General features: G+C 45.0%; 7 protein-coding genes across 8 annotated transcripts; 3 read left to right on the forward strand and 4 right to left on the reverse strand.

Annotated features, from left to right (window-relative positions):
- Positions 1 to 48: 48 nt before the first annotated feature.
- Positions 49 to 829, reverse strand: LOC109607564 (uncharacterized). Its single transcript, XM_020024039.2, has 3 exons — positions 666 to 829; positions 292 to 596; positions 49 to 228 (listed from the first exon to the last, which is right to left on the reverse strand). The coding sequence occupies exons 1-3, from the start codon at positions 780 to 782 to the stop codon at positions 51 to 53; spliced, it is 600 nt and encodes a 199-aa protein (XP_019879598.2). The 5' UTR covers positions 783 to 829; the 3' UTR covers positions 49 to 50.
- A 177-nt stretch (positions 830 to 1,006) lies between these two features.
- Positions 1,007 to 4,484, reverse strand: LOC109607561 (fatty acyl-CoA reductase wat-like). The gene is made up of 7 exons (XM_020024035.2): positions 4,176 to 4,484; positions 2,695 to 3,035; positions 2,364 to 2,635; positions 2,176 to 2,285; positions 1,642 to 2,095; positions 1,308 to 1,565; positions 1,007 to 1,238 (listed from the first exon to the last, which is right to left on the reverse strand). Exons 1-7 carry the CDS (start codon positions 4,186 to 4,188, stop codon positions 1,139 to 1,141), a joined length of 1,548 nt encoding a protein of 515 aa, XP_019879594.1. The 5' UTR covers positions 4,189 to 4,484; the 3' UTR covers positions 1,007 to 1,138.
- A 1,518-nt stretch (positions 4,485 to 6,002) lies between these two features.
- LOC109602586 (glyceraldehyde-3-phosphate dehydrogenase) lies at positions 6,003 to 7,787 on the forward strand. Its single transcript, XM_020018997.2, has 3 exons — positions 6,003 to 6,962; positions 7,034 to 7,255; positions 7,321 to 7,787. Exons 1-3 carry the CDS (start codon positions 6,566 to 6,568, stop codon positions 7,707 to 7,709), a joined length of 1,008 nt encoding a protein of 335 aa, XP_019874556.1. The 5' UTR covers positions 6,003 to 6,565; the 3' UTR covers positions 7,710 to 7,787.
- Positions 7,788 to 8,056: 269 nt separating this feature from the next.
- Positions 8,057 to 9,967, reverse strand: LOC109602587 (E3 ubiquitin-protein ligase rnf8-A). Its single transcript, XM_020018998.2, has 6 exons — positions 9,745 to 9,967; positions 9,538 to 9,648; positions 9,279 to 9,389; positions 8,744 to 9,211; positions 8,527 to 8,685; positions 8,057 to 8,463 (listed from the first exon to the last, which is right to left on the reverse strand). The coding sequence occupies exons 1-6, from the start codon at positions 9,814 to 9,816 to the stop codon at positions 8,173 to 8,175; spliced, it is 1,212 nt and encodes a 403-aa protein (XP_019874557.1). The 5' UTR covers positions 9,817 to 9,967; the 3' UTR covers positions 8,057 to 8,172.
- Positions 9,968 to 10,073: 106 nt separating this feature from the next.
- Positions 10,074 to 19,529, forward strand: LOC109602588 (tetratricopeptide repeat protein 28). The gene is made up of 14 exons (XM_020018999.2): positions 10,074 to 10,700; positions 11,191 to 11,831; positions 11,899 to 12,878; positions 12,944 to 14,329; positions 14,398 to 15,257; positions 15,313 to 16,352; positions 16,414 to 16,684; positions 16,752 to 17,056; positions 17,116 to 17,267; positions 17,341 to 17,880; positions 17,944 to 18,371; positions 18,443 to 18,692; positions 18,750 to 18,951; positions 19,015 to 19,529. The coding sequence occupies exons 1-14, from the start codon at positions 10,677 to 10,679 to the stop codon at positions 19,220 to 19,222; spliced, it is 7,287 nt and encodes a 2,428-aa protein (XP_019874558.2). The 5' UTR covers positions 10,074 to 10,676; the 3' UTR covers positions 19,223 to 19,529.
- A 141-nt stretch (positions 19,530 to 19,670) lies between these two features.
- Positions 19,671 to 24,197, forward strand: LOC109602593 (uncharacterized). The gene is made up of 8 exons (XM_020019008.2): positions 19,671 to 19,812; positions 19,889 to 20,423; positions 20,486 to 21,950; positions 22,005 to 22,689; positions 22,759 to 23,068; positions 23,137 to 23,715; positions 23,774 to 23,950; positions 24,012 to 24,197. The coding sequence occupies exons 1-8, from the start codon at positions 19,762 to 19,764 to the stop codon at positions 24,137 to 24,139; spliced, it is 3,930 nt and encodes a 1,309-aa protein (XP_019874567.2). The 5' UTR covers positions 19,671 to 19,761; the 3' UTR covers positions 24,140 to 24,197.
- Positions 24,194 to 26,242, reverse strand: LOC109602594 (prohibitin-2). 2 transcript variants are annotated; one of them, XM_020019010.2, is made up of 7 exons: positions 26,028 to 26,241; positions 25,616 to 25,962; positions 25,319 to 25,552; positions 25,070 to 25,147; positions 24,908 to 25,007; positions 24,466 to 24,515; positions 24,194 to 24,378 (listed from the first exon to the last, which is right to left on the reverse strand). In XM_020019010.2, exons 1-6 carry the CDS (start codon positions 26,158 to 26,160, stop codon positions 24,484 to 24,486), a joined length of 924 nt encoding a protein of 307 aa, XP_019874569.1. In that variant the 5' UTR covers positions 26,161 to 26,241; the 3' UTR covers positions 24,194 to 24,378; positions 24,466 to 24,483. The 2 variants fall into 2 exon arrangements, with proteins under 2 accessions (XP_019874569.1, XP_019874568.1); XM_020019009.2 differs by lacking the exon at positions 24,466 to 24,515 and having other exon boundaries at positions 26,028 to 26,242.
- Between the last annotated feature and the right edge of the window lie 137 nt (positions 26,243 to 26,379).

Below are 26,379 nucleotides of genomic sequence, written 5' to 3' on the forward strand. Positions count from 1 at the left end.
TGTGCATCAATGAATCACTTGTCGGTGGTACGAAATAAAAACCGATGATCTTAAATGATGTATTTCATGGTAAATAAATCTACAAACGAAAACAGACAATCCGAAAACTGCTGTTCACAATTTCCATCTTTTCCACCGAGTCTTTCTGCTAGTAAAAGTTTTTGCTCAAAATTTAAATTTTCTGCTTTTGTAATGTTTCCGTATTGTTGCTTGATCTCCAGAGATGGACTAAAAAAAAACAAAAAACAACAGCAATTAGAGCAAGAACAGATCATCGAGTGGACGAATTACGTGAACATAAAATGAACAATCTTCTCCAGCAATCCCTCGTCGTGGATGTGCATCGGAAATTCGGCAATTTCGCAGACCGTTCTTAACAAACATTCCTCCCCGTTGACGCCGACGCTGTCCAGAAAGGTAACAATGTATTTGTAAAATGTTTCCCTGCTCATGTCCCAACCCGTATTCCTCGCCGAAATTACTTTGGTTTTTAGGCTTGCCAACGTCGCGGGCAAATTATAATTGACCTGAGCGCAAAAACTCAAGTTTATCGAGCGTCTCGGCAACACCAGTGGGACGCTCAAGCCGTACGTAAACTAAAATCGAGTGGGTCGAATTGTTTGTTCGTTCGTTCGTTCGTTCGTTATGTAAGTATAAGTACTTACTTGTAAAACTGTGCCTCGAGGAAAAAGCAATGCGCGCTTTTTAATCGTGTGCTTCGTCGAATTACATGCTGCAATTGCAAAAATACTGCAAAAAAGCAAATATTTGTGGAAGCGCATAGTCAAACCGGAATATTAAGACACCGCAGTCACAGTCAGTGTCTGTCTGTCTGATTTAACTAAAACATTTTGTTTGTTTTTTATTTGTTTGTCCGTGACAAACGAACGGAATTACCGCTAATTAGCGTCTTTTCAGTTATGTTAATATTTGACTGACAAACGAACGAACGAACGAACGAACATCCTCACGTTTGGAGACCGTTGGAACAAATAAGACGCAATCGTACTAATGAAAAATATTTATTTCTTATAAAACGAACAAACAAACAACTATTTACAACTTATCGGATTAATAAATATAACTAACAGTAATATCACTCGATGCATGTGTAGTTTGTGACGAGACAATCAATCAATCACCACATAAAACTTTGAATAAATTGCAGTACGCTCCACAACAGTCGCAGACACAGGAAACCCAAAAGTACTTTCAACGTTTGATGAAGGACGTACAATCTGAAAGGAATAGAAATGAAATGAATCGTAATAATCAGTCAAACGAATGAAAGAAATATAATAAAATACCTCTTCCATTTGTTCCGTGCGTCGTTCAAGGTGGTCATGGGGTCCTGGATCAGATATTCCCTGATTCCTTTCAAGTAAACCGTAAAATACTCGGCCCAGTTCAGTTTCTTCAAGTCGCAAAAGAATATTTCCTGATCCTCGGGCGTCATCGTCTCGATCATCCTGTTGATTCTCTGCGAGTGGAACGTCCAGTTCCGCGTGCAGAAATACGATATCACCGACGAGAACTTGTGGATCTTACGGTACACCTTCAGCATCCTAAAAAATAAACGAACAGAGGTGAGATGAGCGGACGTGCGAACACAAGTTGGCAGCTGCGATAACAATTACGTACATTGGCGACTTTCCGACACACAGGAGCGCTCCGTCGACGATCAAGGCGGGAATGTAATGGAGGAAGAGTTGGGTGATGAAGTATCCGATCCAGGTCGGTTGCAATGTCAAAAAGTAGTACCAAATCGCCTTGACGCTCGGATATAGGACTCCGGACGTCTCCGAATACGACATGTATTCGCCCCAGTTGATCGGCTTGTCGTTGCTCGACTCGTAATTGTACACGGGGATTTCGTAGTCGGCCTTAAGTTTGTTTTCTTCGTAGTTTTTGGCGATTTCCCATCCGCAGGCGATCATGGCGTTCACCACCATGTCGACGGGGACGATGTTGGCGTTCACCTTCGGATGACAGTGCATCGTTCTCAGCACACCGGTTCCTGCACCTGCACAGACGCCCGTCGGTCCGTACAAGTTGTTGATCCACGCCTTTATCGGCTCCCTGTACGTCGAGATCACTGAAAGATGTTGTTGTCGTGTTAACGAAAAACTGCTTAGAGGGTGTGTGTGTGTGTGTGTGTGTGTGCGTCGTACTCACCGATGGACGGTCTGAACACGCCGATCGGAATTCCCCGTCCTTCACACTTGATCATGTCTTCCGCTATTCCTTTCGTAAAGGCGTACGTGTTCGGATATTTGTCCAACAAACTGCGAGAACAACAACAACAACAACAACAAATCAATGTAACGGAGCGTATGGAGCTGGAAGAGACGAAGGAAACTTACGCCGGCGTTACGGAGTCCAAAATTTTGTCTGGCAAGTTTTCAGCCAGCAAAACCAACTTGTGGCTGTCCACGTGCGGCGTGTAGATCCGTTCTTCGATGTAGTTATGATTGCACATGGAGTATGCGGTGGACACGTGCACGAACGACTTCAGTTGCTTCATCCGTTTGCTCAACTCGATCATGTCTCTGGGTCCTCGCACGTTTATTGCGACGGCCAGTTTCAGTTTCTCGTCGAATTTGACCGTGGCCGCCACATGGAAAATCACGTTCACCTGAAATCGAATCAGCTGCTGTTTGAGGAACAGAACGGAGGAAAAGTTCGACAGCTCACCTCGTCTATCAAGGTCTTCTGATCGTGCAAGGTCAACCCGAGGGCGGGCAAACTGCAGTCGCCCGCGACGCCGACCACTTTGTGCCTGAATTTCGGGCACTCCGTCCTCAGCCGGTCGAAGATGACGTCGTCGAACAATTCGTCGACTCTGGTGTGCAGATTCTTGCCTTTCTTGTTGCGCACGAGCACGTAGATTGTGTTGATGTCCGGACAGGACCTCAGCAGCTTCTCCACGAGGATCTTCCCCAAGAATCCCGTCGCTCCCGTGATGAAGACGTTCGTTTTTGCGTAGAAACTCTGGATGGGCGTCTGCGAGTGGTGCTCGTTCAAATCCATTTTGTCTGAAACGATAAGACTCGATTAATCGACTAACGCGACTGATTCGATCGACTTATATCTACGCATAAACAATTAAACGCTTTAATGTTTATGTAAGAAACATTTCCGATCGACATAAAAACAAAGTCGCAAAAAATCGCACTCATGAATAAATGTATCGAATTAAACCTGTTCAGTTATTAAGGTATTGTCAAGGAAGTCGGAATTAGCTCTTTCTTTCACTGAGCGTGTTCAAGTTCAATGGTCAGTGTGGTGAGATCGAAGGTTTTTACAATTTGGGAAACGCCGATCGTGTCAAGGTTCCCCTTCGAGAATGGCACATCACCCACTTTGGGCGAATAAAGGAGAGAGTCGGAGTGGTATTGACCACGACGGCCGAACGGAGTGTGTGGGTCACGAAAAATCGATCGGGAATTGAAAAACGTCCGATCGGGAATATATTGACCGTTTATTTGTGCATTGTATGCAAAAAACGAGCGCGGCGCGACGCGACTTTACAAAAAACGATTGACCGTTTTGTTGGTCAATCATCCGTCTTGTGTGAGTGTGTGAGTGTGTGTGTGTCGTAACTGTTCATTTGTATTCGAAAAGTGCAGCGCACGGTTGGAAAAAAAATACACACGCCGACCAAAATGACGAAACGGAATTTTCGAAACCGCCGATGCCGATGGGAACGCAACACAACCCTGACATTGGAACGCGAGGCGCAACCCTGAATCGAAAATAAACATTATCAGCCGTTTAACCCGAATTCGGAACTATTATAAAATGTCTGCGTGCTTCGCTTGCAAACGCCTCCGCAACGAACTAATGAGCAATTAACAAATCGATTTACCATTCGATTCTACGTGGACTTATTTTTAGCATTTAGCAACGGCCGCAAGAATCGAGTCCGCGCTTGTAAAAGATACAACTCGACTGCACATCCTGAACGTGTCACCGGATAATCGGCTTAATTGCTTCAAAAACAACCAAATCGAAAACCGGAGCGGAGAGAAATTGCGGCCGAACGAATTAAACATCGGAAAGAACGCGCAAATCACTGTTGATCACTCCAATTGTTCCGATCTTTATCCACATTCAAATATTAAACTAATAATTGATCAACATGAGGAATTCAGTTCCAAATTAAAAAGACTCACCAATGGTTGTCATGTCGCTCACAAATGAAAACCAAGAAACTCGTGGAGAACGCGGAGCAGCGAAACCGAAGAGCACAAACAACAAAGCAGCAAATGTCGCGAGCGGTAATTAAATGGGATCGAATGAGTTGAGCGTTCGCGTCGAATGAAAGAAATCGCGTTGCGCGCACCCAACTTATAGGGAACCCGACAAAATTGGTTCCATCATCGGTTCCCACAAGAACCAGTTCTAAATTCGAATCGAGTGCGTCAGAAACGATTCCAAATTGACGACGCTCTTTTCTTCTCTTTCTCCTTTTTTTCTCTTTTTTCTCTTTTTTCTCTCCGATCCTCCGATGACGCACTGACGTCTCTCTTTTACTTTGTTTTCGGTCTGGTCACACTTTTAACTTGTTATTCGGCGCCGACAATTATTTTTATACTCATTACAATGAACCGTCGTGCTCGACATTTGCATGTTTCAATTTCAATACTATTATTAAACAATTGTGCATCACATGACTAATTATTTTCAATGCGATAAACATTCATTCCACTCCTTATCGAATCTTATCGAATCGAATCTGATCGGTGATAATTGTGTTATATTAAAAACACAAAAACACAGTGTTGTGATATTTTTAAAATAGAATTTCAAACAATGATTAAGAAATCTATATTAATTAGTGGATGCGTCGATTAATATTTTCCATAAGCAACAAAATCAAGTAGTTTTCCGTTGAATCGAGCATTTGATGCAGCAATACGTTTCTCCAAATTGTTATTTAACAACCGGAATTTAACTGACGAACTTAATCGATTGACGCATCGACCGATTCTTTCGAGAAACCGCCCTTCCTCGGCCGATGAATCACCCGCACAACGAATGGTGAATAAAAGCAAAACGAGAATCGGAAAAGAAATCCGGGATTTTCCTCCGCCGCGAAACTAATAAGTATGGAGAGGATGTTAACGAATAGTACGACTACATTGCATAAATATTCATTGCAATATATGAATTTTTGCAAATAAATTTCTATTTGTTCTTATGCGACCTTTTTTCATGTGCGCGACCCTTTTCTAAATATTTCCTAGTCATCATTTGTATTGCGTAATCGATTTTATTTTATCGACTTGTTGAATACATTAAATGCCAAAAGATTATAATAAATGTGTGAGGAATGGTAATAAAGTTAAATTCGAATTTAAACATATCATTATCGCGTAAACGTGGAAAGGAACAATTATTATTTAATCACATAATCGTGTGTGATTAGACCGAACGGTGTTTATGCTGTGCCACAAATAGTGTGGACACGGCCGTAAAATAGAATGTTGTCGATTTATTTCCAGATAAAATATTGCTCATTTTCAGATTTACGATCTCAAAAATGATCCAACTCTCTTAAATCACATAACAGCGGTAACAGCGTGTTACATGTTCGAGTAAAAGTCAAACATTCTAAATATTAATAACAACATTGTTAATTTTAAGCGATAAAAAACAACATTCAAGTATCGGAACTTTTCCAATGACGGAATTTACCTATAGAGAATCCTGACCGAGACCGACCACACACTTTTGAAGGTTCGACCGTTTACCTGATTTGATGTTTATACAAACACACTATAAATTTAACTTTTTAGAGTTGAAAGTGTCGATCGCCGATGACGAAGAATCAAAATTAGCATTTCGCATTAGGAAACAATCGACATTGTTGACAAGAAAGAAAACATACGTACTCTTTTTAAAATAGAAGAGACAGAGGCAAAGAGCAAAATGCAAAAAGGCATCGAACGGTACTTGAATCGAGGTTTTCGGGTCAACGTTTGATCCTAAAATTGGGCGAAATTCCGGTCGAGACTCACGCAACAGCAAACATCAAGTCCCGTTCTCACCAACGTTGATGTACTCTTCGCAACGTCACTTTGACTTTTACTGTGCGATTCAGTTCGATTGTTTTCTATTTATGCGACCGAATGCCGTTTCATTTTTTTAAGGTTTTTAAAGGTTGTTGGTGAAAAGTCGGTTGCAAAAAGAGCCTTGAGATTCCGACGCGTCTGACGAAAACCTGATTTTAATCGAAGTTTGGATGAGAATTTTAATTTTAAGCCTTTGCAGACTCGTGCGTTTCTTTCGAGAACCGTTTCGATAAAAACAAACAAACAAACAAACACATTTACACTAAATACTTTGTTCTCTGTTTGCGCAATTTCCAATGGATGACGCACACATTTATTTGAAAATTTTAATCGTCCCAATGACATAAATCGATCGTTCAAGTCAATCAATCAGTCATTCGATCAGTCAAAATTCGCCGTCGACACAAAACCCTCCCATCCACATCCACATCGAAATTCTCAGTATCATCGTCTTCATTCGGCAAAAAATCAAATAAGAGAAAAAGGAAATGTCCGCCGGTATCGGCATCAACGGGTTCGGCCGCATCGGTCGTACCGTCTTCCGCATCTTGATCGAGAAAGGACTGAGAATCGGCGCCATCAACGATCCCTCCCTCACTCCCAAACAGCTCGCCTATCTGCTCAAATACGACTCCGTCCACGGCACGTTCGAGGAGAAGATCCAAGTCACCGACGACGGTATCGAAGTCAACTGCAAAAATGTGACGCTCTGTTCGGAAAAGGATCCCGACAAGATTCCTTGGAAGGACTTCAAGGCGGACTATGTGGTCGACGCAAGCGGCAAATTCACCAAAGTGAAACAGGCCGGCAAGCACAAAGCCAAAAAGGTCCTAATCTCGAGTCCTTCCAAAGATGCCCCCATGTACGTTTTGGGAGTGAACACAGGTAAAAAACCTTTCTACACACCATTCCCCCGTTCTATCGACATTTTTAAAGAACGATCCGCAATTATTTAGAGAACTACGACCACAAAGCGAAGGTGGTTTCGATGGCGTCGTGCACCACCAACGGTTTGGCCCCGCTCTTGAAAGTTTTGCACAAGACTTTTCACGTACAGGAAGGACTAATGACGACGATCCACTCGGCGACTCAGTCGCAAAACGTTTTGGACGGAATCTCACGCAAAAACTGGCGTGTCGGAAGATGTTCTCTCAACAACATCATTCCAACTTCCACAGGTACAAAATTTGATGGTAATACCATACCATACCATACCGTACGTTAAATCGATTCTTCATTCCAGGAGCTAGCAAAGCGATATTTAAGATTTTCCCGGAACTGGATGGAAAACTGATGGGAATGGCATTTCGAGTGCCCGTTCCAAACGTGTCTTTGATCGATTTGTCCGTCCGATTGACGAAGAGCTGTAATTACGAAGACATAAAAGGATGCATGATGGAAGCGTCGCGGACGGCCATGAAAGGCATTCTCGGCTACACGGACGAACAGGTGGTCTCCTCAGATTTAATCGGCACGTGCCATTCGGTCATTTTCGATGCCGACGCGAGTTCCATGTTGAACAACAAGTTCGCCAAAATAATCGGATGGTACGACAACGAATACGGATACTCCTGTAGGATTGTCGATTTCCTGCTCTTCATGATGGAGCAGGACGGTAAACGTAGATGTTGAAGCTGTATCATGTCTCATATCTCATTTTAATAAAGTCGGACGTTCTCTAAAAAACAAACAAACAAGCAAACAAACACCCTTTCGCCTCTTATTTATTTCATAGATAGTGCAGTTGTGCAACCAACGTCGCCACACTTATCAATTCTAATTTGATACGATAATAAATGATTGATTGACGACGGTAAAATTTATTATCGCAATCAGCTCGAGTGAAACCAGATCGCTTAAATGTCGAATATTTGCATGTTAGATAACATATCGGTCTTATCAATTATTTATTTACCTACCGGTGGATGTCTGATTACTTTTGTTCGTTCGGAGAAAGGAATAAATAAAAACAAACAGCATAAAGAAAACAATATGTAGTAATCGATTTAAAATAATGGTACAAACTAAAAGTCATCTCGGGTGACAAACAAATATAAACATGAAAGTAAATATATATTTTATAAACCGTACACATTCAATGTCTCCTACGGTTCGGGCAGCTGTTCGCCCAGTGGCCCGTTTCGCCGCAGGAGTAACACGCCCCGTAACCACCGTAGTAACCGTTGCTCATGCGCATCTCCTGCCGATCGTACCAGTCGTCGTTCAAATATTCGACGGCCCAGTTCTCTTCCTCATCATCGTATTCATTGTCGAAATCGTTCAGGGAATCGTAGTCGTCGTCGTCGTCGTCATCATCGTCGTCATCGTCGTCGTCCTCGTCCTCCTCCTCGTCTCCTTCGTCGCTGTCCTCGTTAACGACGACGATCTGAAAAATATTTTACTTTTCACTTTCTATCGTGTAACCATATGATGTCCCGCAATCGGTTACCACAGATGGTTGATCGCCGTTGCGATTGTTGTTGCGTCGACGTCTGCGAGCATTTCTCTCTTTGGGCTCTTTGCTTGTAGCTTCCTTCTCCTGCTGTTTACGAGCCTCGACGATCTGCCTGCGATGCTCCCTCACCTCCTCCGACGCCCTCGACACCATCTGCAACAAAATCACCGTGAACAGGTCGCCCTGACCAAACGCCACAAAACCCAAAAACCTTCTCGATGAAATTGTCCAACACTATAGTGGGATGTAGATCTTTGATGGGCGTACGACAGATCGGACAGATTTTCTTGTTTAGCATCCACGTGTTGATGCACGATTTGCAAAAACTGTGCGAACAGTTCAACGTCATCGTTTTCACGAACAATTCGGAACAGATGCTGCAGGTCATCTCGTCCTCCATCACCTCCATCGTGTTTTCGTTCTTCTCGGCTTGCGCTTCTCCTACTTCTGGTTGCTGAGCCGAAGCACTTTCGGCAGGAGGATCGTCGTCCGGCACCACCAACACTTCGTTCGCATTTCGATTCGGCAAGTTATCAGTCTTTAGTTTCTTCTTGGTTTTGACTAACGTCGGTTGATTTTCGTTGTCGACGGTGCGTTTGCTGTTTTGAGCAGCGACACGATCGGCAAAATTGCATAGCTGCTCGTCTGTTATGTATCCGGCTTCGATTACAGGATGAAACTGCACACAAAAAGGTCATCAGTTGTTTAAAGCATTTCTTCATATCATACATAATTGTTTTGTTTACCTTGTAAATCAACGGAGCAGTGCCCAATGTGATTTCATCCCCTTCCCTCAATACTGGACTAACATTTCCAGCTTGCAGGACATTTCTGTTTAATATTGTCCCATTTGTACTCTGAAAAACAAACGGTTACGTGAACTTGACAACACAATTCAAAACATGACTTGTTAAAAGATTTGAGTGTCATCAACTTCAAGTTTACTTATCCAGTCTGAGCAATGGATCTGTGTACGGATTATTTGTTGTACACATATAGATGTACCTGATCTGTAAGGACCCATCCCTCCTCCGTTTGAGAAAATGTACAATGCTTCCTAGATACCAGTTTGCTCGTAATGACATAGTTACAGTCAAGGCCTCTTCCAATTGTGAACTGCAACAACAAAAGTAGTGATACAATCGTCACGTCGAATTATCTCACAGATCGTTCGAAACGAAGAGAATTGTTGAGGAAAACATTGTAACTTACAGGAGACGTATGGATGTTGATTTTTTCATCCCCGTTGACTCGGAGGAGATAAGCCTTCGGCCTACCGTCCATGACGAGACGAAGCGCTCGATTTTCCCTCTCGCTAACCAATTTTTTCCGATGATTTTTAAGAACACTTTTCAAAACTGATGTGCGACCCGAATTTCGCCTAGATTATCACGCTTGCCAATTTTCACTTCATTCGTTACCAACACAACAACTCTATCAAATGTTTTTTCACCTTCCCCGTCTATTACAACTGTTCTATGTATATCAAACAACTTTGGAAATGTTAATATTTATAAAACAATTTATGAGAATTTTTGGAATAATTCAACGACGAAAAGAAATCTACTGTTCTCCAGTGTGAAAAACCCGTGACATGATCCGTGATGTGAACTTGCGCTCAAAGATGGCGCACATATATTTTTCATTTTATTATTTAAATGTTTAATACTGTATTTTGATTGGGACTAATTATGTATCAAAAATATAGGGGAAACTATGTAGGAAATAATTAGTAAATTAAAAATAAAATTAATTAAAATAAAAGAAGAGAACGAGAATGTGCGAGAGGGAACGGCGAAAGAAATGTGGAATGACCGTAAGAAATATGCAGTCTCCTTCAAGTCAATGCACGCATTCCAACATGGTGGCTCGATGGAATGCCGAGACGTCTCACGTCTAACTAGACGCATAATTCATTTAAATCGACTCTTCGTAACTTTCAACGACAACTTCACATATCTTCCGGTGAATAGCAACATTATCTTTAACGTTTCGTCCACGATGGTTTTTGTCCTGATTACGTACGGGTGTTTGTTGGTACAATTTAACGACAACAATCGGAATAAACAATAAATAAAAAAACATAGTGTCGTGGCTGTGATTTTAAGTTTGTGAATGTTTATCGCTTGTTTGGTGGTTGGAAAATGTCTCATCGGGATTTTACAGAGGTAAAATGGTTTGTTTGGTTGTTTTATTTAAAATTGTGGGTTTGTCACTTTGACGCTCGTTGAAATCTTCGACAGCCACACAACTCTTGCTGATCTTTATGGATTAATTGTTGTATTTTTGATGGACGAAATGTGCGTTCAAACTATTCAATGATAAAAAGTGATCCAGATAAATTTCATGTTTTTAGAACAACATAATGTGTAATAATAATTAGTTGTTTAACATTGGTTGGTGAACCAACAGCAACGACAACGACAAGTGGATTTGAGTGAGAAAAGAATTGAATGAGATTAAATTGGGTGGAGAAACCGCATCCTGTGATTATTTACGGACGGTGATTCGGTAAAAATTTTAACGGTCCCCGAAACTCCCTAATTACACGCCGGGTAAACAAAAGACATTGGGGAGGCGTGGTCAGACTTTTTTTTCTTTTTTATTATCTCATCCATTCTCACGGTTTAGCTATTGTTTAATGGTTGTTGTGCGCAGGTGGAACCAGAAGGAACGTCCGAATTGCCAGCAGCCAGCAGATCGTTGTTTTTGGAAAAAGTGAGACAGTCAAATGCGGCCTGCCAGAACGGCGATTTCAGCACGGCGGTCGCGTTGTACACGGACGCACTGCAACTGGACCCGACCAACCACATCCTCTACTCGAACAGATCGGCCGCCAAGTTGAAGCAGGGACTCTTCGCTCAGGCACTGCAAGATGCCGTCACCGCGAGAGACCTGTGTCCCACGTGGCCGAAAGCCTACTACAGACAGGGAGTCGCGTTGCAATGTTTGGGTCGACACGGGGACGCGTTGGCCGCCTTCAGCCAAGGTCTGGCCCAGGACCCATCCTCCAAGCAGCTGTTGTCCGGACTGGTGGAGGCCTCGGTGAAGTCGCCTTTGCGACACAACCTGGAACCCACGTTCCAACAGTTGGAAACGATGAAACTGGACTCCAGTCCGTTCGTGCTGATCTCCGTGGTGGGGCAGGAGTTGTTGGCGGCCGGTCTGTATCACAGTGCCGTCACAGTGCTCGAAGCTGCCCTCAGGATCGGTTCGTGCAGCCTGAAGCTGAGGGGATCGGTGTTCAGTGCGCTCAGTTCGGCCCATTGGGCGCTGAACCAGTTGGACAAGGCGATAGGGTAATCTCAAATATCACTTCGAATCGCCCACCTATTCACATTGTTTAATGTTTGACACGTGTTTCAGGTACATGCAACAAGATTTGGCCATTGCCAAGAGTCTGGGGGACACGGCCGGCGAGTGCAGAGCTCACGGCAATCTGGGCTCCGCATATTTCAGTCAGGGCTCGTACAAAGAGGCTCTGACCGCGCACAGGTACCAACTGGTGTTGGCCATGAAGTGCAAGGACACGCAAGCGGCAGCTGCGGCGCTGACTTCCTTGGGCCACGTGTACACGGCAATAGGCGATTATCCGAACGCGCTGGCTTCGCACAAGCAATGCGTGCAGCTGGTCAAGCAGATGAACGATCGCCTGCAAGAGGCGCGAGAAATAGGAAACGTGGGCGCCGTTTATTTGGCGATGGGCGACTTCGATTCGGCGGTCGATTGTCACACGCAACATCTGCGGATCGCCAAGAGGTTGGCCAACCAGGTGGAGGAGGCGAGAGCGTACAGCAATCTGGGATCCAGCCACCACTACAAGAGGAACTTCAGTCAGGCGATCGTCTTCCACGAGAAAGTGTTGAGGCTGGCCCAGGCGATCGGGGACAAGTCGGTGGAGGCGAGGGCGTTCGCCGGACTGGGACACGCGGCTCGATGTGCCGGCGATTATTTGCAAGCCAAGCAGTGGCACGAACGGCAGCTGGACGTCGCTCTGGCCACCAGAGACAAAGTGGGCGAAGGCAGGGCCTGTTCCAACTTGGGCATCGTCTATCAACTGTTGGGCGAGTACGACGCGGCCCTCAAGCTTCACCAGGCGCACCTGTCGATCGCCAGGAACTTGCAGGATCGAGCCGGAATGGGTCGAGCCTACGGAAACATCGGAAACGCATATTCGGCGGCGGGATTTTACGAGTCCGCCATCAAATACCACAAACAAGAGCTGACGATCAGCAAGGAAGTGCACGACAGAAGCTCGGAAGCTTCGACGCACGGTAATCTGGCTGTTGCGTACCAGGCACTGGGTGCCCACGACATGGCGCTGCTGCATTATCGAGCGCACTTGGGTAAATATTCCTTCTCGCCATGTGTTACGGTACAATTCATGATTCGTTTCGTTTTTGCCCCGCAGGTATTGCTCGAGAACTGAAGGACACGGCGGGCGAAGCGTGCGCCCTCCTGAACCTCGCCAACTGCCTCAGTTCTCGAAACGAGTTCGTGGAAGCCGTGCCCTACTACGAACAATATCTGATGCTGTCCCAAGAGCTGGCGGACGTGGAGGGTGAAGCCAAGGCCTGCCATTTCCTCGGTTACGTCCACTATTGTATCGGAAATTATCGCGAAGCCGTCCGATATTACGATCAGGATTTGGCCTTGGCTAAAGACTTGCAGGACAAAATGAATATGGGTCGGGCCTATTGTAACTTGGGACTGGCGCATCTGGCTTTGGGACAACTAGACACGAGTCTGGAGTGTCAGAAGTATTTTCTGGCCATAGCTCACATGACCAACAACTCCTCCGGCAAGTTCCGAGCGTTAGGCAACATCGGAGATGTGCTCATCAAAATGGAGGAGATCGAAGAGGCAATCAAAATGTACCATCGACAGTTGGCTTTATCGAGAACGAATCGAGATAGGAGTATGGAAGCTGCAGCCTGCAGCGCCCTCGGAATTGCCCACAGGCTTCTGAAGCGACTAGACAAATCGTTAGGATTTCACACGCAGGAGCTGACGTTGTGTCAAGAAATGTCAGATCTCGGTGGAGAGTGCAAAGCTCACGGAAACTTGGGTGTGGTTCACATGGCTTTGGGCAATTACACTCACGCAGTCAAATGTTATCAGGAGCAGCTGGAGAGGGCACAGGAGTTGCAGGATTGTGCCGTCGAAGCTCAGGCGTACGGAAACCTGGGAATAGCCAGATTGAACATGGGACATTACGAAGATGCGATTGGATATTTTGAACAGCAACTTGCGACTCTGGAACGTCTGAACACTGCCACGTCGCAACTGGACCGCGGCAGAGCTTTCGGAAGCTTGGGGGACTGTTACGACGCTCTGGGAGATCCGGAAGAAGCGTCCAAATGTCACGAACAATATCTGTCGATCAGTTTGAAACTGAAGAGTGTGAGAGACCAAGAACGGGCCTACCGAGGTCTCGGACAATCTCAGAATTGCATGGGAAATCTCCAACAGGCTCTGGTCTGTCTGGAGAAACGATTGGTGGTGAGTCACGAGTTGGGCAGTCCCGAGGCCAAAGCTGCAGCTTACGGCGAGCTCGGACAGTTGCACGCGACTCTAGGCAATCTGGAACAGGCCGTTTCGTGTTTCGATCATCAAAGGAACATCGCGAGAGATTTGGGCGATAAGATTATGGAGTCGGATGCGATCGGAGGTTTGGGTTCGGTTTATCAACAGATGGGCGAATACGCCACCGCATTGAGGTACCATCAGAACGATCTGGAGATCGCCGAAGAGCTAGGGATGGCTTCGTTACAAAGTCGAGCCTGTGGAAATTTGGGTACGTCATCAACGGATCAATCGATCGATCATTTTACAAATTCAACTGATTTGTTCGTTTGTTTTTAGGGGCAGTGTACGAGTGCCTGGCGAATTACGATCAAGCACTCTTTTACCAGGAAAAACATTTGCAAATAGCTTCGAGTACTAACGATCAATTGGCCAAAACTCTTGCGTATTCCTCGTTGGGGCGAGTGCATCAGCTTCTGGGCAACCTTCAACAAGCCGTTGCGTATCTGACTCAAGGTTTGCACATTGCCGAAGCTTTGGGGCGGAAAGAGGAGGAAGCCCGCATCAGGAACAGATTGGGTTTGGCTTTGTGGTCGAATAACGATTTGGACGGTGCTCAGAAGCAGCTGGAAGCTGCCACTCACTTACTTGAAACGATCAGAAGGGAAACCAGGAACACAAACGAATACAAACTCAGTTTGTTCGAGTTGCAGTCGTCCAGTTATCAAATTTTGCAGCGAGTTTTGGTGTCACTGAATCGAAGCGAAGATGCTCTGGTGATAGCCGAAAGAGGCAGGAACAGAGCCTTCGTGGATTTGCTTTTGGAGCGACAAGGACTGAGCGAGAGCAAAGCCAAACACAAAACGAAACTGGACGATCTGACGCCCAACAATTTGGATCAGTTGAAGGACATAGTTAATCGGCAACGAGCTTCTGTCATTTATTATAGCGTTGCTGCCGGTTTCCTGTACTCGTGGTTGATTATCCCGACTAAAGGAGTCGTTAAATTCCATCAAGTCGCTTTGATGGAAGGCGAAGTTGAAGACGGATGCCTGGAAAGCGGTTCCGGCTTGTTAGAGAAGCTCGTCAACTCGGTGAGAGACAATCTGGGCCTGGGAGTGGAGAGCGGGTGTGGAATCATTGGAGAAGATCAATATTCGGACGAAGGAGTCGGAGAGAGAACTGGATTCTTACGGATGGTAACTCGAATTTGTTTTGCATTCTTACTTGTTAATTGTTGCCGTGTGGTTTTAGGTGAATCGTCAGCATTTAATGAACTCTTCAAATTACTCCCTAAGTTCTCTGTTTTCGCTGGGAAGTGTGGGCGGTTCGGTAGCTTCGCTTCAAGGCTCCACCCGTTCCGTTTCAAGTCTGCAATCTTCGTCGCGTCTCCCGCGTCGTCAAACTTGGAAAGGACCTTCTTGCCTCCATCACCTTTACACCATTCTCATTCAACCGTTCGAGGAATATCTTCCGTCGAAAAGCAGTCACAACGGATCGAAGGGTAAAGAAGACTCGTCGAAACGTGAACTGATTTTGGTTTTGGAAAGCGACTTGTACTTGGTACCTTTTCCGGTGTTACGTTCCGCCAACGAGTCGTCGGAATATTTGTGCGAACGTTTCTCCCTGTTGGTCGTGCCGAATTTGACATCTCTGCGCTCAAATCGTTTGAGAAAGTCGGAACAAGATCAGAACGTGAAGAGTTTAATAGTTGGCAATCCGAAACTGCCGCACGCAGTAACGGATCATTGGGGTTGGAGGGACATTCCCCATGCCGAACACGAAGCCACGATGATCGCCGAGTTGTTGCAGACGCAAGTGCTGGTCGGAAACAACGCGACTAAAGAACAAGTTTTGAGTCAAATTCAGGAGGCCGAATGCGTGCACTTTGCCACCCACGTCTCCTGGAAGCTGAGCAGCTTGGTGCTCAGTCCTGCCGAGGTGTTGGACCAAAGCCAGAACAAACGCCTCTACATAACCGACTCGAACGAAGACGAGGAGAGCAGCGAAGTGTCGACCAGCGCCGAACTGCCGCCGCTGTCCGAGTTTCTTCTGAGCGCCGCCGACATTCTGTCGCTGAAGCTGTCTGCACGTTTGGTGGTGGTCAGTTCTTCCCACACCAGAGACCAACAGGGTTGGGCCACGTCCGACGGTCTGGTGGCTTTGGTTCGGGCACTCTTGGCGGCCGGTGCTCAGGCCGTTCTGGTGTCTCTGTGGCCCGTTCCCGAAACTGCCACGAAAATATTGTTGAGAGCGTTCTATTCTGCCATGCTGCAAGGAACCAGAGCGGCGAGGTATGTTACATTACAAAACTTATCTTATGATAAGTTAATTTCTGTTTTAAACAATTTTTAGGGCCTTGGCCGAAGCGATGCAGACGGTGCAACACACGAAACACTTTGCGCATCCTGCAAATTGGGCGGGATTCGTCCTGATCGGATTGAACGTTAGACTTAGCAACAAGGTAGCATTGATGGGACAAGCGCTCTGTGAACTGCTACAAGCTCCGGACAAATGCAGAGACGCTTTAAGGGTGACTTTACACCTCGTCGAAAAGAGTCTGCAAAGGATCCATCGCGGTCAGAAGAACGCCATGTACACGACTCAAAAGTCCATCGAAAACAAAGTAAGTAAAATATGGTAAATAATCTGGTAAATTGTCCATTCTATGTCTGCCTGTCTGTCTTTTCAAGGTGGGCTCCGTTGTGGGTTGGAAAGAACTACTCATGTCCGTGGGATTCAGATTCGAACCGGCCTCGAACGGTATTCCAAGCAGCGTCTTCTTCCCTCAATCCGATCCGGACGAAAGACTCACCCAGTGCTCGGCCAGTCTACAAGCGTTGCTGGGACTCACGTCCACCTCTATTTACGCGCTATCTAAGCTGACCTCGAACTCGGAAGTGGCCGATGATATAATCGCCGTTATTCAATCGGCATTGGCGCAATTCTCCAGCAAGAATTCGGACACCGACAGTGTCGATGTCGTGTTGAACGTTCGGCAAGTGTTTCCACCTGAAAAAGTCTCTCTTATCGCTACGTTCACATGTTTGATTTCAGATTGTGGCGGGTTCCGGGTTGTCACGAGCTGTTGGCCAGTTTGGGCTTCGATTTGATCGACGTAGGACAAGATATGGTCACGCTGCGCACTGGCAAACAGGCGAATCGTCGCAACATTCAGTTTACTCTTCAGGCATTGCTCGCCCTGTTCGGTAAAACGAAATTCCGTAGATTTTAAAACCAAAAAAATGAACCCGATCGTTGTTGCATTGTTGTTGTTCGCAGACACTCAGGAAGCCCCAAAGAGCCTGACAATCGACTCCTCGAGCAGCTTGGAGTCTTTGGCGAGCGTGGACAACGATTTCTCCCACTCGGACAACGAATTGATGTGTTCGACGCCGACGAGCGCCCCGAAGCCGGTGCCCAAGATTCCGCCACCGTTCACCCGAACCGTACTGCCGAAGCAACGTTTGGGTGGCGCGTTCACTTCGTACGTCCGTAGACGAGGAGAACCGGACGGACGCACCGCCGACACGGTCAAACGAAACACCTTGAGTCGGCCAGGAGGTGGAGAGAGCGACGCCGCCTTCACGCCCAGTCCGCCGATCGTGCTGCAGAATCAGAACGACAGCGGCAGCGGCAGCGGGAACATGGCGTTGAGTCTGGCGCACCAGACCAGGATCAGGAACCTGTATTCGCAGGACGGCAGAGAGGGCAAGGAGAAGAGGCCCGACAGTTCGAGCAGTGCCAGTTCGGCCACCGACTGGGACAGCGGACACGCCACCGTGCTGCGCAGGCAGACTCAGCAGCAAATCACCGAAAACGGTACGATTCTTCTTCTCGCTTCTCTCGCTTCCTTGAAATCCGCAATTTTCAATTTGATTTCAGTGTTGAGAAGACAGACGCAGAGTCAAGTGCCTCCTTTGCCTCCGCCTAGGACGAAACCGCTGGTGGATCTTCCGCTGTACAACAATTTGCCAGCGGGATTGTTTGAAAACAGTTCGGACTCGGAACTGGAAAAGATGGAGGCGAAACTGTTCACGACGCAATGTTCGAATCGTCCGAAAATTTCGTACAAAAAGTCCAGGAATCAACCATTATGTACGTTAGACCGATTGTCCGTGCGGACTGAACTTTTAAGCGGAGCGAGCAATTTACTGGCGGGAACGAGTCAAAATTCTGCCAGTCAAAGGAAGCCTATAACTTTGCCCAGCGAAGAGACGTTGCCAACAAACGAAAGACTGCTCTACTTTTCACCGAACGAGATTAAAGATCCGGCTGCCACCGGCAAAGTTTGCGGCGACACCAACGAACAAGTAAGTAAACGTGTACACGACTACTTCACCTCCTATTTCCTACATACATATGTTTCGTTTTGCCGTTCCAGATCGCTCAAGATGCGGTGGCCAAGTCCGGCGAACAATCCAAGTCGACGAGCACTGCGGCATTGCACGACACGATTTTGGCGACACAGTTTAGACACATAAATCGGGAATTGACACCGACCATTTCGGAGGTTTATCACGAGAGAAACATCGGTTTAGGTTTGGCTCCGCCCTTGTCCAAACTACTTTTGAACCAGTCGGGAAGCTCCGCACCGAAAACTGACAATTCTGTTCTGGAAAAAATCACTCTGGGTATGTGGCGGACATTTGTTTTAATTTTCCCGTGTATAATTATTAATTGATCGTTAGGAATACTGAATGACGAAGACATCAACGCCGAAATCAAGTCCAACAAGTGTCAGAGGTGCCAAGGCGACAGTTGCGGCTGCCAGAAAGCACAAAAGAAGCCGTGGATGACCGAAAACGCGGGCGCCTTGCAACAAATACAAAGTTCCGACCTTACAACGGCAGACATTCTAGAGCGCGAAGTGAAAAACAAAAAAGTGTTGAGGTAGTGTGCTAAATCAATTCGAAAGTGTCGTCTCACGAATAACGATTATTTTCTGTTTGGCAGACAAAAAGAGGAGACCGAGGCGAAAAGATTGAGTCCGTTTTCGGAAATGTCGAGGAGGGACGAAGGTGACGGACGCAGCATCGCCGATTCGAGCTGTTCCAGTTACAAAAATACGCAATTTCTGACGTACCATCCGCAAGATAAGAAGTCTAGCGGAAAGGCCGGCCCGAAAATACGCACGATGCAAAGAAAAAACTTGCAAATTTAATTGGAATGTGGCAAAAGGAGGGAGAGACTTTCGTGTAATTTTTTTTTTTTTTTTCCAAGCTTTAATATTTTATGTATGTTTGTAACACATAGGTTTATTTTATTGTGGATTGTTTGTTTTGTATTGTACGGTTTTATTTATTTTTTTATTATTTTTTTTTTTTTTTTTACTTTACTTTTAACTACGATTATTAGTTTTAATTAATATTTTATCAATGTATAATATTTATAGATAAGAGACGAACGACTGTCAGTGAGGGAGTTAAACAGACTTGTGATCATAAATAAATCGTATTTTAATTCATTAATTTTGTGCAATTATTTTCAAGTCAGACACGGTCGTGAAAGATAATTTGCACGCCCATGGAATTAATTAGAATAATGTCGAATCTGTTATCGCTTCTCGTTAAACAAAGGGCACCAGAAATTGACCTTTTTCCGAGATACCAATTGTGTTTATTTAGGTGACTTACATTTACATTCCGAATAAAAGTTTGTACTAAAATGTTCGCATCGAAAGACGCTTAACTACTTCAAAACATGTTGGCTTTGTGGCTTTTCTGTGCTTGTTTATTGCACGTCTGCAATGGGGTGAGTTTCTTACTTTTTTTTTTTTACTGATAGCTGGTTAAACGTCATATGGAACGTTGTTCCGTTGTTTCGTTAGATTTATACTCCAGGTGAATCGAAACAGAGTCCGATAAAGTCAAAATTCGTGCAGTACCATCAGAATTATAGTAAGGTAAAGTTTCACAACAACGTGAAGAAACCACCACCGGTTTACGTTACGTCCGACGATTTAGACGGAAACCAAAAATTCTACCCGGTTTATAACGAGTTGATCCACGGACCGCAGCCCGAATTTCAATCGCTGAAAATCTACAGCAGCAAAAACTTGAACCGTTTAAACAACTCGCGAGAAGAGAACATTCGGAAATTACAGGAGGCGATGGAAAAGCCGAAAACAAAGATCATATCGTTTTACTCGAGTCCGAAGCGAAAGAAGGAGATACAGAAGGAAATCGAGGTTTATTCGAAGTGTCCTTCGGGTGTCACGGGACAGTTCGTCTACGACTTATCTTGTCACCAGTTCCTGAATTGTTGGAAGGGAAGAGGAATCGTACAGAACTGCGCTCCGGGTACCTTGTTCAATCCCAAAACGTTGGAGTGCGATTTCCCCAATAAAGTCGAATGCATAACCGGTAAGGGTTGGTTCAATAGTTAAAATTGACGGGCACATTTTCATCGATTGGTTATTTTTCAGGTGCGAGACAGAACGCTATTACAATTCAGTCTTCTGCAAAGTTATCCACTCAACCGAACTGTCCTCCAGGTTTCACAGGTTTAATTCCGAATTACTCGGACTGTTCCAAGTTCATTCAGTGCAATTTCGGCACATCGTATTCTTCGGATTGTCCTCCCGGTACTTTGTTCGACGTCACCAAAAACGTTTGCGATCATGCTCGTTCAGCCATTTGCGTTAATGCTGATAAACAACCGCGGAAATTGGAATCTCAATGGCAGTATCAAAATCCCACTGGAAAGGTCAATATAGATTCAAAATTGGATTTTGGAAACACGGGAAGTGGACAGAACCAGTACCATCATGGCCAAAGCTACGGAAGTAATGCTGGTCAAAGTTATACCGCTCAGGGTTTAAATGGCCATCAAAATGGATATCAAACGTACGGAAACATTTACCAGAACAATTATCAAGGTGGTATTGGTCAGAATCCCGGTTACCAATCCGTTAGTTATCAACAGACAGCTTATCAAAGTCCCAACAGACAGAATACCTTTTCTCAAAGCAGTTACAATCAAAATACAAATGGGTACCACCATAACACCGATCAAACATTTTACGGACAAAGTCGACCAATTGCTGCATCAAACCAAGGAAGTCTTTATCAAGGTTCTGTTGGTTACGGTCAGAATATTCCGCACCGGACAAGCACAACAACACAACAAGGAAATTACCAATCGCATTCAACGAAAAACTATGAAACTGTTTGTAACATAAACGACAGGAATTGCGGCTCTTCTCACAACCCAAAATGCCCTTCAGGATTTCAAGGATTATTACGACATCCCTCCGATTGTAGCAAATTCTTGAACTGCGCAAACGGCCAAACTTTCGTACAAGATTGTGGACCCGGTACCGTTTTCAATCCTGCGATCAAAGCCTGCGACTATCCTCGTAATGTCTACTGTAGCTCCGACGAGGAGGCGTCCACGCAATTCGACAGTTACGCGCACACCACCACCACCAAGTCGATAGAAATCAACCCGAATTTGAATTGGAACAACAAAGTGTCCGAAGTGGAAATTAACTATGGCAACAGTCGTCCCACAACATCGAGACCATACAGAAGTACGACTGCAAGTAGTGACAGTTACCAGAACAGTTTGGACGAAGACTACATCATAGAACCCGAAGCTGAAGCAACAGTTTTTGACGTCACGAAGTCAGAAGTACGGTGCGACCAAGGAGACTTTCATTGCACTTATAACTATTGCGTGACGCCAAGCAGCGTCTGTGATGGAACGAACGACTGCGGGAACGGGAAAGACGAACTGAATTGCGCCGAGTATTTGGACCACTTCAAGGTGTGGAAGAAGAATCGTTTGGCAGTTAAGGAGAAGGAGATTTGGAGGAACGTTACGCACGCGACTTGCGCCGTTTTATGTCTGCAGAGCTCCCGGTTTGAGTGCAGATCCTTCACCTACAGGTTAGTTGAGATGTGAATGCGACTCGTGTGTTTAAACCGAACGAATTGTTGCAGGACGGTGGACAGGACTTGCATTTTATCCGATTTGAACATCGGCCTGTCGGGGATGTTGATGAGGTACGACGTTTGTGATTACTACGAACTGAAATCGAAAACAATCGACTGCTCTCGTCTGCACGTTTGTTCAAACAACAAATGTATTTCGTCCAGTCAGATCTGCGACGGCTTCGACGATTGTCCAGATCGAGCGGACGAAAAGAATTGTAGAAAAGAGGATTTGGGATACGAAATTAAACTGAGAGGAACCACACACGCACACAAAGGCCGCATCGAAGTTACGGTGTTTGACAAAACGGGTTACGTTTGCGACGACAGGTTCGGATTGCGTGAGGCCGACGTGGTGTGCCGAGAATTGGGATTCGAATTGGGCGCCGCCGAAGTGAAGGGCAGTTCGCATTTTGCCAAAGACATCATTGAAAACGGCACTTTTTACATGATGGACGACGTCAACTGTTTGGGGAACGAAACGTCTTTGAAAGACTGCGACTTCTCCGGCTGGGGCGTTCACAACTGCATGAACAACGAGATTGCCGGTTTGGTGTGCAAAATACCGCAACAAAAGTGTCCGAGCGACCATTGGCAATGTAAAACTGGAAAGGAATGCGTCAATCAAGGTTTCGTTTGTGACGGTTTGTACGATTGTACGGACAATTCGGACGAAGATTCGGAACTGTGCGACGTAAGTGTTACATAAGCTTCCTATAACCGGTGACAACATACAAATCGAACGTTGAATTCTGTTATTCAGGCACCATCGGAAGTGCGGCTGGTCGGACCGTCGCCGAGCGAAGGTAGATTGGAAATAAAACACCACGGAATTTGGGGCACCGTTTGCGACGACGACTTTAACGAAGACGCCGCCAAAGTGGCCTGCATGCAGTTGGGATTCCACGGTTCGTCGTATGTTAAAAAGGACGGTTACTACGGACAGGGAACGGGACCAATTTGGCTCGATCAGGTTTATTGTTACGGGAACGAGACTGGACTGGAGAACTGCACCCACTGGAACTGGGGCGAACACAACTGCGATCACACCGAGGACGTCGGAATCATTTGCAGTATGCTGATTCTTATTTATCTTCTATCTCTTCATCATTTTAATGAAACTGATTGATTTATATTTTAGACACGGTCGACGTGATCGAGAAGAGTTTGCACCACGGGGATCCGTCAGTGAGTCCAGTGAGTCCAGCGAGTCCTCCGTTGAGTGCGATCATTCCGGAGAGCTGCGGTTTCAGGAAGGATAACCAGTTCATGCTGAACGACGACGTTCACTTTAGAGTTGTCAAAGGATCGGTGGCGAGACAGGGAGATTATCCGTGGCAGGCCGCGCTCCGCATCAAAACGAACAACAAACCCTCCCATTGGTGCGGCGCGATCATTATCAGCAGCAAGTTCGTTTTGACCGCCGCCCACTGTTTGGTCGGATATCCGAAAGGGGCGTACATGGTGGTGGCGGGCGATTACAACGTTGACGACAACGAAGGTACCGAACAGACCGATTTCGTCGAAGACTTTTTCACTCACGAGAAGTTCAGAGACGGCCACAAAATGAATAACGACATTGCGCTGGTTAAGTTGAAACGCGGGTTCAAACTGAATCAGGACATCCAGCCGATTTGTCTTCCCGATGCCGATTGTGAATACAAACAGGACATGAATTGCACCATTTCCGGATTCGGTTCGACCGAGAGTGGCATCTCCGGTACAAAAAATGTTCTGTCTCTATCGATGAAGTTCAATATTAAACACATCCTTTTCAGCGTCCTCCCATAATTTACGGGCCGGTTGGGTTCCTATTCAGTCGGACGAAGTGTGTAAGATGCCGCACGTCTACGGCAGGAACTTGATGGAGGGAATGTTTTGCGCCGGACATTTGGAGGAAGGAGTGGATGCGTGCGACGGAGACAGCGGTGGACCTTTGGCCTGTTTGAATAACGGTCAGTAAAATGGATGTTCTTTCGTCGTCTAAATATTCATCAAACTCTCTCTTCCTTTCAGGTGTTTTCACGTTGTACGGTATCACATCGTGGGGTCAACATTGCGGCTTTGCAAACAAACCGGGTGTTTACGTGAAAGTTTCTCATTACAGACAATGGATTGATAATGTTCTGCAAAAACATTCTTAACTTATTGTTATAGGTTTTCTTAATAAAGTTGTTTAATAAAAGAAAAAGTCGTAGTACAGATGTAAATAGAAATTTATTGTGGATAAAATTAAATGCCATCAATAATTTAACAACTAACAAAATATAAAAAACGGCCTGTTTCTACGACGTGATCCGGTTCACTGCTGAATTTGCTACATCCAAAACTGTTTTGGACTCGTCCCGAGCGTCCAACGACGAAACACCGTACGATTTAACACCTGAAACAACGTGGTGTACACACTTATACAGTTTTACGGTGTGCGCGTATCTGAATTTTAATGAACGGGGATGAGAAGGTTACTTACGAAGCTTAAATTCTTGCATTACTCATTTGAGTCATAAGTATTACTAAAATCTGAAACATTTTTAAATGAGTATGTTTGGTTTTCATTTTTGGAGGAGAGAAAGGTTCATTTTAAGATCTAAACCTGCAACATTGGATAAGAGAGGATTTTCTTAAAGGTGTGTAAATAATGAAAAAAAAAACAGTAAATTAAAAATTTTTACAAAGTTTTATTATCAACAATAAATTGAATATTCCTTACAAGTAATAACAAACAAATATCCAAATTCGCGATTTGATCTTAAAATTAGACCCTATACGACTACTCTTATATACAAAATAATTCGCACACTTGCAACCAAAAATTAGTCAGACTTGGTTTTAGTGAACGTGCGAAAATGCAGTTGGTTTTTTCTTTAAATGACTAATCAGTAGAGATTGTGGATTGTGGATTTACTTCTTACTTTTCAGTAATTTTTCCGACTGATCGTCGAATTCTTTGTCGCTAATGTTCAACATCAAACTGTTTCCGTTGAGGTAGACTTTGTTTTGGGAGTTTGCAATCTGAAAACACGTCATTTAATAATGTCATCACTCATTTTGAGGTAAGAGATCAGAGAACGTACGGTTCGGGAAATGTTTTGTGCGGCACGGATCTTCCTCAGCTTCAGGTAACCGGGATTCTTGCCAACAGCTTCACCTAAGTAAGTGTCAGTTAAGAAAATACAACTAAAAAAGCACTAAACACAAAACTAAACGAGGCCTAACTAAATAAAGACCAGGACCTACTTACGAAATTCAGTAAAGTGTCGAGAAAATTAAGGAAAGAAATCACAAAAAAAAGTAAAGAATTTAAAATCTGATAAAAAGGATATCATTTTGGCAGCTTCAGCTTCTCCCTCGGCCTGAACGATTTTCTGTTGTCTCTCCTGTTTCGCACGTTCGACGACGAATGCGGCTCTCTGCGCTTCCTGTTGAGCAACCTGTTTGGCTTCGACGGCGGCCGTGTATTCCTTACCAAACGACAGTTCCGTTATGGACACATCGTCGAGGATAATGTTGAAGTCTTGAGCTCTTTCCACCAATTCACGACGAACCAATAGAGACACCTGAATAAATAAATAAAAAATTAGAGTAGACAGATGAAAGGAGAAAAAATGTTTGTTTGTTACCTGTTGTCTTTGTGTGATCAGTTGGGCAGCATTGAATTTAGCAACTACAGATTTCAAAACCTCATTACAGATGGAGGGCAAGACTTTCTCATCATAATCCAATCCCAATTGTCTGTAAACTACAGGCAAGGCGGACGCGTTAGGCCTTGACAAAACTCTGAGCGTGATGTTGACCATTTGTAGATCTTTTGATCCAGTTGGAGAAGAGATTTTCCTTGGTCTTGATCTGATGTCGTAGATGATGGGGTATTGGAACCAGGGGATCCTGAAGTGCAGACCCTCTGTGAATATGTCCTTTTGCACGCCGCCGATCCTGTTGAACATGATCGCTCTGTGGCCACCCTCCACTGCCACCGAAAACAATCAGTCATTACATAATTCGAAGCGAGTTCGCTCTCTACTCATTTCTTACCGGTATACATGGATTGGGAGATTCCGTAAACGGCCGCACCTCCGAGAGCCAGCAACTTCAGGCCAATTCCAAGACCGGGCGGTCCGCCCTTTCCGAATTTACCGGCCAAATCGTTTAATTTGCTTTGTGCCATGTTTTTATGGTGTTGTTTAACACAAAAGTAGATGGTTTCACGTGCGGCAAAGGAAAGATGGCGGATCTGTGATCTGGGGAAATTAGAACTGCCAACTTCCGATCATGCCTGATGTCAACCAACTTTGAGGCCGTTTTGAAGTTTTGATTGACGTTTTGACGTTTCATTATGTGATTTTATATGATAATGTATTACTAACTTAAATAAGAATATAGAGAA

The sequence above is a fragment of the Aethina tumida genome, chromosome 6 (genome assembly GCF_024364675.1).
Source record: "Aethina tumida isolate Nest 87 chromosome 6, icAetTumi1.1, whole genome shotgun sequence".
NCBI lineage: Eukaryota > Metazoa > Arthropoda > Insecta > Coleoptera > Nitidulidae > Aethina > Aethina tumida.

Excerpts from the sequence above, each read along its gene's own strand:
- LOC109607561 (XM_020024035.2), bottom strand. Across the intron at positions 2,636-2,694 it reads AGAAGACCTTGATAGACGAG|GTGAACGTGATTTTCCATGT; the intron begins GTGAGCTGTCGA and ends ATTCGATTTCAG. Across the intron at positions 1,239-1,307 it reads GCACGGAACAAATGGAAGAG|ATTGTACGTCCTTCATCAAA; the intron begins GTATTTTATTAT and ends TATTCCTTTCAG.
- LOC109602594 (XM_020019009.2), bottom strand. The coding sequence starts at position 26,160 with ATGGCACAAAGCAAATTAAACGATTTGGCCGGTAAATTCGGAAAGGGC. Across the intron at positions 25,963-26,027 it reads CTCCCAATCCATGTATACCG|TGGAGGGTGGCCACAGAGCG; the intron begins GTAAGAAATGAG and ends TTTCGGTGGCAG. Across the intron at positions 25,008-25,069 it reads CACAAAACATTTCCCGAACC|ATTGCAAACTCCCAAAACAA; the intron begins GTACGTTCTCTG and ends ACGTGTTTTCAG.
- LOC109602593 (XM_020019008.2), top strand. The coding sequence starts at position 19,762 with ATGTTGGCTTTGTGGCTTTTCTGTGCTTGTTTATTGCACGTCTGCAAT. Across the intron at positions 21,951-22,004 it reads TGCAGATCCTTCACCTACAG|GACGGTGGACAGGACTTGCA; the intron begins GTTAGTTGAGAT and ends GAATTGTTGCAG. Across the intron at positions 22,690-22,758 it reads AAGATTCGGAACTGTGCGAC|GCACCATCGGAAGTGCGGCT; the intron begins GTAAGTGTTACA and ends TCTGTTATTCAG.
- LOC109607564 (XM_020024039.2), bottom strand. The coding sequence starts at position 782 with ATGCGCTTCCACAAATATTTGCTTTTTTGCAGTATTTTTGCAATTGCA. Across the intron at positions 597-665 it reads CTCGAGGCACAGTTTTACAA|TTTACGTACGGCTTGAGCGT; the intron begins GTAAGTACTTAT and ends ACTCGATTTTAG. Across the intron at positions 229-291 it reads ATTGTTCATTTTATGTTCAC|TCCATCTCTGGAGATCAAGC; the intron begins GTAATTCGTCCA and ends GTTTTTTTTTAG.
- LOC109602588 (XM_020018999.2), top strand. The coding sequence starts at position 10,677 with ATGTCTCATCGGGATTTTACAGAG. Across the intron at positions 11,832-11,898 it reads CAGTTGGACAAGGCGATAGG|GTACATGCAACAAGATTTGG; the intron begins GTAATCTCAAAT and ends CACGTGTTTCAG. Across the intron at positions 17,881-17,943 it reads GCAGCAAATCACCGAAAACG|TGTTGAGAAGACAGACGCAG; the intron begins GTACGATTCTTC and ends ATTTGATTTCAG.
- LOC109602586 (XM_020018997.2), top strand. The coding sequence starts at position 6,566 with ATGTCCGCCGGTATCGGCATCAACGGGTTCGGCCGCATCGGTCGTACC. Across the intron at positions 6,963-7,033 it reads CGTTTTGGGAGTGAACACAG|AGAACTACGACCACAAAGCG; the intron begins GTAAAAAACCTT and ends GCAATTATTTAG. Across the intron at positions 7,256-7,320 it reads CATCATTCCAACTTCCACAG|GAGCTAGCAAAGCGATATTT; the intron begins GTACAAAATTTG and ends TCTTCATTCCAG.
- LOC109602587 (XM_020018998.2), bottom strand. The coding sequence starts at position 9,816 with ATGGACGGTAGGCCGAAGGCTTATCTCCTCCGAGTCAACGGGGATGAA. Across the intron at positions 9,390-9,537 it reads GATGGGTCCTTACAGATCAG|AGTACAAATGGGACAATATT; the intron begins GTACATCTATAT and ends TTTGTTTTTCAG. Across the intron at positions 8,686-8,743 it reads TGGACAATTTCATCGAGAAG|ATGGTGTCGAGGGCGTCGGA; the intron begins GTTTTTGGGTTT and ends ATTTTGTTGCAG.